General features: G+C 47.6%; 1 protein-coding gene across 3 annotated transcripts in view; it reads right to left on the reverse strand.

The window, feature by feature from the left end:
* Positions 1 to 12,399, reverse strand: part of CTNNB1 (catenin beta 1) — a 68,885-nt gene that overhangs the window by 19,937 nt on the left and 36,549 nt on the right. For all 3 annotated transcript variants that reach the window (XM_085631572.1, XM_085631571.1, XM_085631570.1), the window contains exons 13-14: positions 6,855 to 6,976; positions 4,641 to 4,701 (exon numbers count right to left, since the gene is read on the reverse strand). In XM_085631572.1, coding sequence (XP_085487698.1) covers positions 4,641 to 4,701; positions 6,855 to 6,976 — 183 coding nt within the window. The remainder of the gene's footprint in view (positions 1 to 4,640; positions 4,702 to 6,854; positions 6,977 to 12,399) is intronic.

The raw sequence follows: 12,399 nt of genomic DNA on the forward strand, positions 1-12,399 counted from the left end.
GCTATGATGGCGTCTGCGGTGACGCTACCCTTGATGTAAGGTGGGTCCAGGGAGGAGTGCTTATATTTCTTCTCTGTCCTGGGCGTGATCGACCGGCAGGTGGCAGGCTCCTTGAAGGCTTCTCTCCCCTGGTTCATCACGCTTTGTAGCATGGGGAGGAACTGACTCCTGGTCTGGGTGGGGAGCAGTGTTTCGACGAGAAAATCGGCTTTCGGCCTCTCCTCGTCGAGTTTGACGCCGAAGGCCATTGCTGCGCTCTTCACCACTATATTGTACACCCCGATGTCGTCGGGTGGCGAAGGCCTCGAGGGGTACGTGTCCACGGCCTCCTCCGGGTTTTCGGTGTCGAGATCGTGCCATTCGACGTCGTTGCTGGTAGATGCCGCCGATTCGTAGAACGACTGTTGGTCTCCTTCCTCGGCTTCTTCCTCATAATAGGGCTCCTCTTCTTCCTCGAGATCCCTTGTCAGCCCTTCGGCGTCGAACTCTTCTTCGACCTAGACGACGTCCCCCGATGAAACCGTTGGAATCTTGAATTCCTTCATCCTGGCGTCGAACTCCTTCTTCCTTTGAAGGATGTTCTCCATTTCGGCCTCGAGCCGCCTCTTCTTTTTCTCCATTTCGGAGATGCTTTCGGCGTCGACCGCGGGTCTTTTCGATGAAACTTGCGTCGACGTCGAACGTTCTTTCTGCGTCGATCGGCCAGTTTCATGGGATGGTTTCGACGACCCTTGCCTTTCGGCGTCTTTCTGCACCAGGGAGTCCTTTTGTAAGGATCCGCTGGGCCTTTTGTCCGAAGTTCCCCCTTTGGACGTCGAAGTTTTCGGCGCCGGGGCTCCCTTCGTGGGCCTTGACTCAGTTTTTCTCGAGTCACCCTCGTGTTTGAGGTGTTTTTAGATTTGCGCTCGACGATTCTCTTACCTCGTCTTCTTTTTTCTTGTCGGTCTCTACGACCGTGAAGTTTTCGGCTGTCTCGGCGACGTTGTCCTCGTCGTCCGTGTCGAGGCCCAGCTCGTAGAGTGTCGGGGGTTTCCCTTTGCCATCCATGTTGGCGTTGGCTCTTCTCTGCCTCTCTCTCACCCTGAGTGTCTTCGGCGCGAAGGCTGAGCAGGCGTTGCAGTCGATACTCTGGTGATCCACCGGTAGGCAGAGGTTGCAGACCGGGTGCTGGTCTTTCTGCGCGAACTTGTGGTGGCAGTTTGGGCAGAACTTGAATGGCGTCTTGTCCATTTCGCTCAGGGTCTCTGAGCGTGCATTCTCCAAGGTTGTCGAAGAAAAAAGGTTCGCTGGTCCTCTTTCTTCGCGCTCCTGATGAAATCTGTTCTATTCCTGATGTCTTCTCTCGATTCTATCGATGAAACTCGCTTTTCTTCCTTCTTCCTCCGAGTGAATTTCTGGAGCTTCCCGATGACGATCCAGACCCAACGGCGGAAAAAAGAATCGAAGATGGCGCCCCAAAGGTGGGACTTCCGCAGGAAGCACGACGACGTCACGGGAGGTGCACCAAATGGTGGACGTCGACGCCCACCTGGGCTACAAAAAAAAAAAAAAAAAAAAAAAAACAAAGAAAAGACTACGAATCCGGACCCAACCACAAGATCGCGGAATAATGCACAGCATAGTGAATCCAGAAAGATTCACGCTGCAAAAATGATACTTACCCAGTATGCATCTGTTATTGCCATATACAGCTGTAGAGTCATATGCTATGCATAGATCGCTAGATAAAATGAGCACCGAAAGGAACCACAGCCTTGTGTTGACTGAAGAGCTACCATGGATTTGGCCACTTTGGTGTCCTCTTTCATTTTCTCTAATGAAGAATCTACCACTTAGCCAAAGAGGTGATCCTTATCAAAAAGGTGCATTTAGAATGGAGGTTTGGACCTCTGGTTTGAACCCAGATATACATAGCTAAGCGTGTTTTCTTAAAGGGACACTGGTGTTTACCGCTCTAGCAGCGGTGTCTGCAGCATCTAGGGAGCATTTAATTTGATTATTCGAAATCAGTTGACCCTCTCACTAGGTCTTGAGCTTTAGTTCTGTGCTCTTGTGGTAGAAATTGGAGCAATTGTTACATTTCGTCCCAATGTGCATGGTCATATCTGGCTAGCAACGCTTGAGTGCTGCCTGAGAGGACATCCTTTTCCCTGAAGCATCAATGAACTTGGATTCTTTATCTGGGGTGGAGTATCTCCTGTAGTTTGGGAGTTGGCTCTTATGTGTATTGGATACCACTAATGAATCTAATGGTAATTGTTCCTTTATGTACATTGGGTCAGATGGTGGGCTTCTATTTTTTATCTACCCTAGGGATAATGATACATGCCCCGACCAGATCATTGAATAGGTAGTCAACATGCCTAATTATTTCTTTGAGCATGGGTAACGTGTGGGATAGTTTGTGAAGTGCGAAGGGTTTCAAAGAGGAAATCCTCTTTGTGAGACTCTTCATGGAGCTGCACCCCATGATAATTAGCAGCTCTACCCAGCAATTCAATGTATCCTACACTCAACTATGGAGAGGGGTTGGTAGGGTATAAGTAAGGATCATTGCCTGGTGGCGAGTCAGCGTTCTAGTCCTCCCATGGGTCTGTAGGCACTGACTGAAAATCATCCGCATTCCCTTTGTCATCCCGATGGTCAGATGTATGTGGTAGTGAATGCTCTGGTGAAGTTGGCACAGGTAGAGACGGAAGAGGTGATGGAATATGAAGAGAAAGGAGGGGAGGGTTAGTTCCAACCGTTCTCTTCTTTAAAGGAACATGGTATTCCTCTTCTGCATCAGTTCTCCTTTTTAAAGTCACTTTTGTGGTAATATATCCATTAGTAGGATGAATGTATAGCACTTTGTTTCGGGTCCGGTTTATCGATCGGCTCGAAAGTGCTTTTTTGGGGGACTTTGGTGCATCAAGCTGTTTCAACGCCGAAGATTTCGGTGCAGTCGGTGTTGGTATTTTCGGATCCGAAGTTGGTTTCAGTGCAGAATGGTGAGTCGGAGCTGGACTTAGGCTTCGATCCGGAGGTTGTCTCAGTGCCAGATTTGGCGTGTGGCTTTGAGTTGGAAGACTTTTTTGTAGGCTTCGGTGAAGAGCCAGAAGGTGGGGCGTCAGAAGCATGGTCTCGGTGCTGACTGGAGCCCCAGAGGGCGTGGGTTGGTCCGGAGCCTTCTTTTTCCAGTTGCAGTGTGGATTCGGGGGCGAGGGAGGATCTGTACTTGCAGTACGCTGTCCATGTGGGATGTCTTCATCCTGGTCAGATCCATACTCTGAAATGGAGATCGGTACCTGTTCTTCCTCGGGCCAGATAGCATTGCCGGCATCTTCCTCCGATTCAGGTTTTAAGAGGTCTGGAATAGAACCAGTGTGCTGGCTCTGCATATCTCGAAGCGTCTTCTTGGAGCGGAAAGCCCTGCATGCATTGCAATCCTGTTCACTGTGCTCCGGGGACAAGCACAGGTTACACACTTCGTGTGAGTCGGTGCGCGGTATTTCGTGTGGCAACGATAGCAGAATTTCAACTGCGAGTCGAACAGACACTGGTAGGCCCGATGGCCTAGCACGAGCTCTCCGATCGAAAGAAGGCTTTATCACTAACACGACATGCGAAGAATGGAATCGCGATCGGAAACCATACCGCAGAGGTAGAAAGTCTTGTGCACCGAGGGAACCCAAAGGAACTGAGTCGAACCGGAGCGCAGCGACTAACATCCAAAACCGATGGCAAACAAAAATTAACAATGCAGTCGATGCCCATGCGCACTATCACCAAGCGGAGGAGTCACCTACCTCGTGACTGCAACATGGAAAGCAGGAGCGGGTATTTTAAAAAGTGGGTGGGGGGAAACCAGGCATGAGAACTGTAAAACATACACGCTTGAGTCGAAAAAGAGACCAGTAAAAAGGATAAAAGCCAGACAACCAGCAAAATGGGAATGGCACTATGGTCCAGGGAAGGGACAAATACAAGCTGGGACAAGGAAAACGGAATAAAAATAACAATAAGGTCAATCAATAATAAGCAATGGTCAGGTTCTAAGCCCCTAAAGGTCTTATGCCACCAAACATGCACTGCATGGTACGCAGGCTCGACCACCAAAGAAAAATAAAGTAAAAAAATCCAACTAAAGAGGACAGCACACCCAGATAACAGATCCGCCGAGTAAGCTTTGACTGCAAAACTCTCCACCGTTTCCCAAAGATCAAAATCTGGGTCTCATCTTTGACCTACTATGTTTCTAGCAGCTGTCTAAAAAAATACAAAATAAGTAAATAAACCAATACACAAAATGCCTCTTTAAGGTTCTGCCGGAAGGGTATTGTGTGCAAATATGAACGATACAAACATAACGATTCGGTCTACAATGTAAATGTTTATGGTAGCACCCAGTCAGACCATTTGTACCCCTTTTGTAAATGTATTAATGTGCTACTTCTTAGGATTTGGAACAGTACCAGCATGCAATGCAAGAAGTTTTTCCATGAAGCACAAGCAATAATCCAATCCTTCCAAGGTCACTCGTGTGGGTACCAACCAGTCAAAAGCAAAACAGAAGCAATCTGTTAAACTGACTTCTAGTCAAATCCTAGGGTCTTGTACATTAAGAGCAGTCTGTACTTCAATTTAAAAAACAGACATACCATCCTGACGATAGCCTAGAGTTTCTCCTTGTGCACCGATATCAAGCCCCAGATCTCCGGTCTGAAAGAAAAAAACAATTAGCTGTTAAGCAGTTCTAATTTGATCCTCCAACAATTGGGTGAGACGCTCACTGTAAAGGCGCTGTACACGTACAAACAGATAAAGGAGTCATTTCCTGTGACAGTTTTGGATCCAAAGTTGGTATATATGCATAGATCAATTATTCAAAACAGTTATAAGAGGGTAGGTGTTATGCAAAGCATGTGCAACTATATACCAGACCTATATTAAGGGGAAGCCTTACCCAAAATGTACCCTTGGCTACCAACCTGCATACCAGACACTCACCTGATTTTGACGACAATTATAGTCACTTTGCAATGTAAGTACTTGATATCTGCTGCGTTAAAACACACAAGCATTAGTTTGAAAATAAATTATTTCTGGGAGGTTTGTCCCATTTAAAGGCAATCCAGGAATAGTCATAGGAATGTGAAAAGTTGCCAGAAGGGCGCAATAGCAGTCCAAAGTACTTTAGAAGTACAACGCAGGCTCCATTTGGCTAGATAAAGAGAAGGCAATTGTGGGTCTCGTAATGCACTCAGAAGGCAGGGCAAAATGCTTACAACTAGTCTAATGAGGTGGCGTGGAGGGGCAAAAAAAGTTGAAATGCTACTCAGCAATTGTGATTGGTTCGACTATTTGCCAGCATTCCTCACATTATCCTTTGTGTGTTTAATGCAACGCTGTAAGTTGCCAATAGTATACCCAGACAAGAGTTCAGTGGTTACTGCTGCACCAGACTGAAGAGCCTCAAATGGGCTGAACACATTTTTGGGGTGGTTTGTGTTCTGGTTCAGAAAGAATCAGACTGGACACTTCAGGTTAGACTATTCCTACTTCAGCAGGACCAAACCAGATTTGAATATGGCCAGCTCTAGTCTAAGGTGGAATGGTGGGCCAAAACTCAATTGGTTAGAAAGCTACGGATAGATCCAGTGGTTACACCCATTTACAAACATCCATCCTATCACCTTTTGTAGGTTTTAAATGTCAGGTATATTCTGCAGACACCTTGAAGCAGAATCTTTCCAATTATGGCACAGTAAGAGCTCATGCGAGAACATTTCACCTGCTTACTATATTCATGTAGTCAACAGGTCTGTTTAGTTGGCTGTAGTGCATGTAGTCTGAAGCCTGTCATTCAGATGAATGAATACCACCCCCCCCCCCCCAGTCTCCAGAGGGCTCTTCGGTAATTAAATAGATATGTGAAACATGTATGGATACCACCAGTCTGGCCACTTCAAAGCAACGAGACTCATTGCCTCTCTGTGTCTGGCGATAGCTTTGGCAACAGAACTGGGGGAAAGGGATGAGTAAACTAACATGCCACCCTAAAGGGATTCGTCAGGTGCCTTAGAGTCTATTTCATACAATAACGCAATCCCAATCAAGGAATCCCGAATGACACTCTGTATCTCCATTAGCCGTCTTAATCAGAACACAAGATGGCTTGCCTATTGTCCAAAGAAACATACTTATATTAAAGAACAATTGGCATTCTCCAGTGATGCCAGAGAGCTAAGCAGCTATGCCACAATAAGGCATGAAGTACAGAGATCTAAATTTTAATTCTAAGAATTAGAACCTCGACTGTCGGATGTGCTTGGATGCTATCAGACAGCTTCATAGAGCTTTTTTCACCCCCTTCTGTAGGAAGAATAAACGCGGGAGGGGCCAGGGAGAAAACCAGGACGGCAGTGCAGGGGATATTCAGAAAAAACAGGGACGGGGTGAGGAGAAGGTAGAACTAGGATGCTGCCAACATGGATAGCATCCAAGCGCTTTTCCCCTCAAAATGAAATGGAACCTGAAACCTAATAGCCAACGTCGGAACACTAATCAAACATAAGTGATGCTTTGTCGTCCACCACAGAAAGAAAAGGAAGTGAAGCATTGCAAGCACTGCTCAATTAGAAGGCAGAAAAACTGACAATGCCAACGAATGGCAAGCAATGGGCAGGTTCCAAGTCCATTACTAAAGTCGCAAGAGCACGTGCTCACTCGGGAGACTGAAAATAATTTAGTTTGGAACAATTAACATTTAAAATTTGGATTTCTGCATAAAGACAAACAAAATAGGTCCAAGGCAATGAATGTGCTCATGCAAAAGACTGAATAGGGACAATTAGTGTCATGGTGAAGTTTACCTCATTCCAAGTCATAGGTTCAGTTCGGAAGAGAGAACTTGTTAGTTCAACAGACAAGCGTTTCTTATAATCCTGTGGCTTGTCTTCAGACATTCGGAAGAGCACAGCTGCTGCATATGTTGCTATAGGGGAGAAGGAGGCAGAGTAGTAAAATGTATTAGTGTCAAAAAGGCTAAATGTATATTCATATGTATTCTTGCAAAACCACAAAAAACTGAAACCAGACATCCAACATATGATCAAATTATACGTTAATGTGGGTATATACACACACCCCCATCATTAATCAATGACAGATTTAAAGCATTAACCGCACTAAGTAGCCCAGTAGAGAGACAAAGTAAAGGATTTCTAGGAAATTTGCATAGTTATTTGCGACACCTACGGGGGGCGGGGGTGTTTAGAAATGTCAATTAGTCGTGACCATTTGCTCCTTCGAAGATTGAACATTGCTGGTCTCCCAACTCAAAAGCGTTGCCTTCATAATAGCTCTCCCCTTCCCCCTCAACTGCTGGGCTTGGAGCAACACATCGTAACCAATTATTTAGAGCTCCTCATTAAAAGCGAAAAACTAAAAGGCCACTCTTAAAACCAAGACGAAATGCAATCTAGTACAGCAAGAATTACCTATCCAATGACAAATGGGATTAGCCTTAATCATGGCATAGCTTCAGTACTTAAATATTAGAGTTGTACTCTAAAACCCTTGATCAATTAATGTGGCTTTGTAAAGTGAGACTTGTCACCCCGGAGGTCTCCAGGTGCTGGGGTTCTAGGAGACTGTCAGATGGCTATGACAGTCGAACAGTCAAGTCTTGAGCATATCCCTGAAGATATCTAGTGATGGGTGCAGGGATGTCGTGCCAGGACTTGGCGGCGTAGAAGGAATTGCCTCTTCAGCAGCTGCCACAGATACAGGGGAATGAGATGTAGCAGGGGAGAGGGTGGAGGAACGCAGCTCCCTGGCCTGTTGGTGGAAAGTTAGGCAGTGGCTGATGTAGGCTGTTCCGGTTGTGTAGGGCTTTGAAGGCGTGAGGGAGGAGTCTGAAGAGGCATCTTTCCTGGACAGGAAGCCAGTGGAGAGCCCGGAGGTGAGGAGAGATGCTGGTTCTTCTGGGGAGGTTGAGGAGGAATCTTGCTGCTGTGGTCTGGATGGTCTTGAGGCAGCTTAGGAGCCGTTTATTTGTTCTGATGTGCATTGCTGTAGTCAAGTCGGCTGGAGACAAGGGCCGGGAGACTGTCTTTCTGGTAGAAATAGGGGACCCATCGGAAGCTCTTGCGGAGCATGTAAAGGGTGTGGAAGCAGACAGGAGACTGCGTTGATCTACGGCTTCATGGTCAGTTGGCGGTCCAGGATGATTCAGTGGTGGCGTGCGTGGTGGGTTCAACCCTTTCCCCAACCAATATACCCATATCCCACGGGAGCCCCCAATTCCCAGGACTCATTTGGTACTATTACAGGTTTCCCAAAGACTGGTCTTGATCCTTTTAAAGCTGCTCGCTCTGATCCTGCCTATAAGGCTAGATGCTTAAACCACATTGATCAAACCCTATTATCAATAAAATCTTACCCTTGGATACCACACAATTTTTCCAAAGCAGCCCACTTGGTTAAAATCTCTATATATTTTAGTCTGCCACGCACAGATGCCATCTGGAAGCGCTTTCTGGCCAATGAGGTCCAGTAAACTTAATCTTATTGATACGAGATTTTTTCCAGAAAAAGCGTGTGCTGAAGCAATTTGAGACAGAGCCCCTAAAGTCCGAAATTATACCATAGACTGGCTGACTTACCTAAACTTGGTTTTGGTTCCTGCTTAACCGTTGTTAATGTGCAGCCATCTGTCCGCCATCTAGTAACCTGTTACTTGTTCCATTTTCAAGGCATGCAGCATAGTTTCCTCCTCGCCACACTATATATACAGATATACGCGCACACATACATATACGCGCGCACACACATATATATACACACACACACACACTCAATGCACTTCTGCTAAGTTGGTCATCAAGTCTTTAACTGCTTCATTCCAACCTCATTCTTGTTCACCATGCTCCCATATTTGCCCCATGGTTTGCTTCAGAAAGAGCACACTTACATTTGGTGTGGACTTTCGAAATGCAACTCTAATTAAATGCTCCAGGACTAAAAACTATTTCCCTATTCAAATAATGTCTGTAAGGTTACTTTTGGAATAAGTACTTTGAAGGAGTTACAAGCTACTTGCTTTAAAAGAAATACTACATTTATGTAACAAAAATATGGTTTAAGCCAGTTTGATTTTACCTGCATAATGATTTCAGGCATCTCTGCAGATATTCCTTTCGCAAACAACTGACATTTGTTAACACTATCTGGTAGAGACGGTCTAGCCACAGATATTTTACTGTAGAATTATCCCCAGGCCTCAGACTGAATCCAGAGATTTTCCATGAGCAGTACTACTATGCTGGCAGGTGGCGCTGCCCGGATCCGCATAGTGTCCGAAGTGACGTGCACCGTGCCTCTTTAGGCACCACCCCAATGTGCAGACGCAAGTTTTTTAGCAACTTTCCACACCAGGAGCCTCCAAGAACATGGATCACTGGTGTGGAAAACTAGGGCCTGAAAAAGGAAAGTACTGTCCCTGGCAATCATTTGCAGGGGTAGGGGTGTAAATGGGTGGGTCGGTAAGGAGGGTCTGCAAAACAATCGCACACCAGGAAGTCCTGCCGGACCAATCAGGCAAAAAGTCCATCCCTATGGACCCGAATGTCCAGGCAGTAGTGCTTGGTAAACCGCTGCAGACGCCCACGTTGCTGCCTGTTAAATGTCCAGGCCCTGAACTTGGAGTGCCAACGCAGTGGTTGTAGCCTTGGTTCTAGTGGAATGAGCACGCAAGCTCTCTGGGGGTTGCATCTTAGCCAATGCGCAGCAGATTTTAATGAAAACGCATGATCCATCGTGAGACGGTGCGATTCTGCAAGCCTTTCCCGGCTTTGCTCCGACATACCCTACAAAGCGTTCCAGGTGGACGACAAACTTGTGTGGTCAAGGAAGAAAGACAACGCTCTTTTTGGGTCCAGACGATTAGGTTGCTCCTCTTTCTTGAAGGGATGTGGTGGAGCGTAAAAGATAGGCAGGGTGATTGACTGGCCTACATGAAAGGAGTGACCACTTGCAGCAGAAAGGAAGCTCTAGTGTAGAGAACCAGCTTGTCTGGGAAGATGTTCTGGTACAGAGGCATGGACGACAAAGGCTGAAGCTCAGAGCCTCCAGGCAGATATTATTGCCTCCAGGAAAGCAGTCTTGACGGCAAGGAGCCTGAGAGGACAAGTGTCTCCAAGGAAGTGCACATAAGAAGAGTACTAGATTATGGTCTCGCTGAGGCAGGATGAAAGGTAAAGGTAGCAACATGTGCAGCAAGACTTTCAAAAACCTAATCAGGGATTTAAAGATGGATGGTGGATCTGGCAATCACAGAAAGGCAGAGATGGCAGAAAGATAGCACTTAGGAGTGCCCAGAGCACTGCTGGGCAATAGAAAGGATAAAGAGAAGGACATTAGAGGGGAGCAGAAAGTCAAACCGTTTATTTGCACACCATGCCACAAACTTACCCTCAAGCTGGTTTATACATTGTAGACTTTGTGCAGAAGGTTGAAAGCTGTCAACGGTCACCGCTCAATCTCCAGGAAGACAAGGAGGAGCGGTGACCGCTTAGGGTAGAGAACCATTCTTTGCTGTTGCGACAGAAGATCCTCCTGAAGAGGCAGCCTGATCGGAGGACCGATGACTAGGCTAAACAGCTTGGGATACCAAACTCTGGGCTCAGTCTGGAGCCACAAGGATGACTTGGGCTCAGTCATTCCAGATTTTCTTCATGAGAACTCTGGGCAGGAGTGGTATGGGTGTAAACGAGTATAGGAGGCCTGATCGCCTCGGAAACAAAAAGCATGTCAGAGTGAGCAGTCTTGGAAGCGCCAGAGTGCAGGACTGCTGACCTTGAAGGTTCTCTGCGGTGTTGAACAGATCTAACAAGGTTCTTCCCACTGCTGGACAATACCCTGCACCACCTCTGGATTGAGGAGTCACTCGTGATCCACTATCATCTTCAGCAGAGTTAGGCTGCCCTGCATTCAGACAACTGGCCAGGTGTTGAATCACCAAAGATATGCCCTGAAATTCCAGCCATGTCCTCTTGACTAAGGGTCCACCACCCCCCACCCCGCCATGCTTGTGGCAGTACCACATGGCAGTGGTGTTGTCCATTAACACCTGCACTAGTCTTCGTTTGATGGAGTAAAAATGCTTACACCACCAGCCTTCTTGAGGAGGGGTTTCAACTTCGCCTGTTGCCAGTCTGGGCAGACGCCGGATCTGAGGGAGGTGTTGATCGGCCGTCCAAGCTCGGGTGCAATGGCCGCCGCTGCCCTGTGGCAGATGCGAGGTGAGCAGGGGTCTGTTGGGGCACACGAGTGAGTTCTCATGGTTGTGGTGATGAGTTAGACGGTCGCGGGATCCCAGGACGTGATGTTTGGCTTTTGGGGAGGGGGGGTGGGGGGGGTTCCGGTGCCCATTCACTTAAGTGGTCATAGAACGCCTTGATCTTCAGATGGAAAATAGGGGCAGAGCTTGCCGCAGAGCTCCCGAGAAGGAGTGACGTCCGTGGCTTCCCAGGTGGGTTTTGTGAACTGTTGTAGGACGTTGAACAGTTCCTTGACGTTTATTGCGTTGGTCTGGTCTTTGTCTCTTATGAACGTCCGTTTGGTGTCTTATGCGCTGGTGATATTCCTTCAGGGCGCTCGTGGTCGTTCCGTGCTTCCATAGATTTCTGGTTTCACCAAGTTTTCTCTAGGCGTCTGCAGGTGCGTCTGGCTTCTTGAAGTTCTGTGGTGAACCAGGCGGCCTTCAGAGGGCGTAGTTTGACGGGGTGGTGCCAGCTTGTCGGCGCAGCAGGAGACCCAGCGGTGAAATTCCCTGGCTGCGGAGTTGGTGTCAGTCGTGGCGCAGGGGATCTTGGCAGAGGGTGGTGGTAATGCTCCTCTGTGACCCTGCTTCAGTTCCGTGGGCTTGGTGGTGGTGTTGAAGGTGAAGTGGACACAGTGGTTGTCTGTCCAGATGGGCCGAGTGGTGTGGCTGAAGCGGATGTTTGTTCCTCCCGGGAAGATAGGGGGGGGGGGGCACCTACTCTGTGGGTGGGCTTGTTGACGGGCTGTTTCAGTCCTAGATTGGCGAGGTGGTGAAGGAGAGTGGTGGAGTCTGGGTCGTTCCTGTTGTCGAGATGGAAGTTCAGGTCCCCGAGTAGAATGTAGTCCGTGGAGGTGATGGCTTGGCGAGCTCGGAGATGGTAGTGGTGGGCTGGGTGCGAGGTCCTGGCGGTCGGTCTCTTGTCAGACATAGCTTGGGAGAGCATGGGCAGCAGAATCCCATAAGGCATGAAATTATTGGCCCAAAAGGCGTGCAGTGTTCATGGACCCTAGTGCCAGGCTGGTAGAATAAAATGCATCTTTTTTAAAGTCTACAGACTCTTGGATTCCCTATCCGGTGGAGTAAGATTACAG

This window comes from Triturus cristatus, chromosome 10, assembly GCF_964204655.1.
Source record: "Triturus cristatus chromosome 10, aTriCri1.1, whole genome shotgun sequence".
Classification (NCBI taxonomy): Eukaryota; Metazoa; Chordata; class Amphibia; order Caudata; family Salamandridae; genus Triturus; species Triturus cristatus.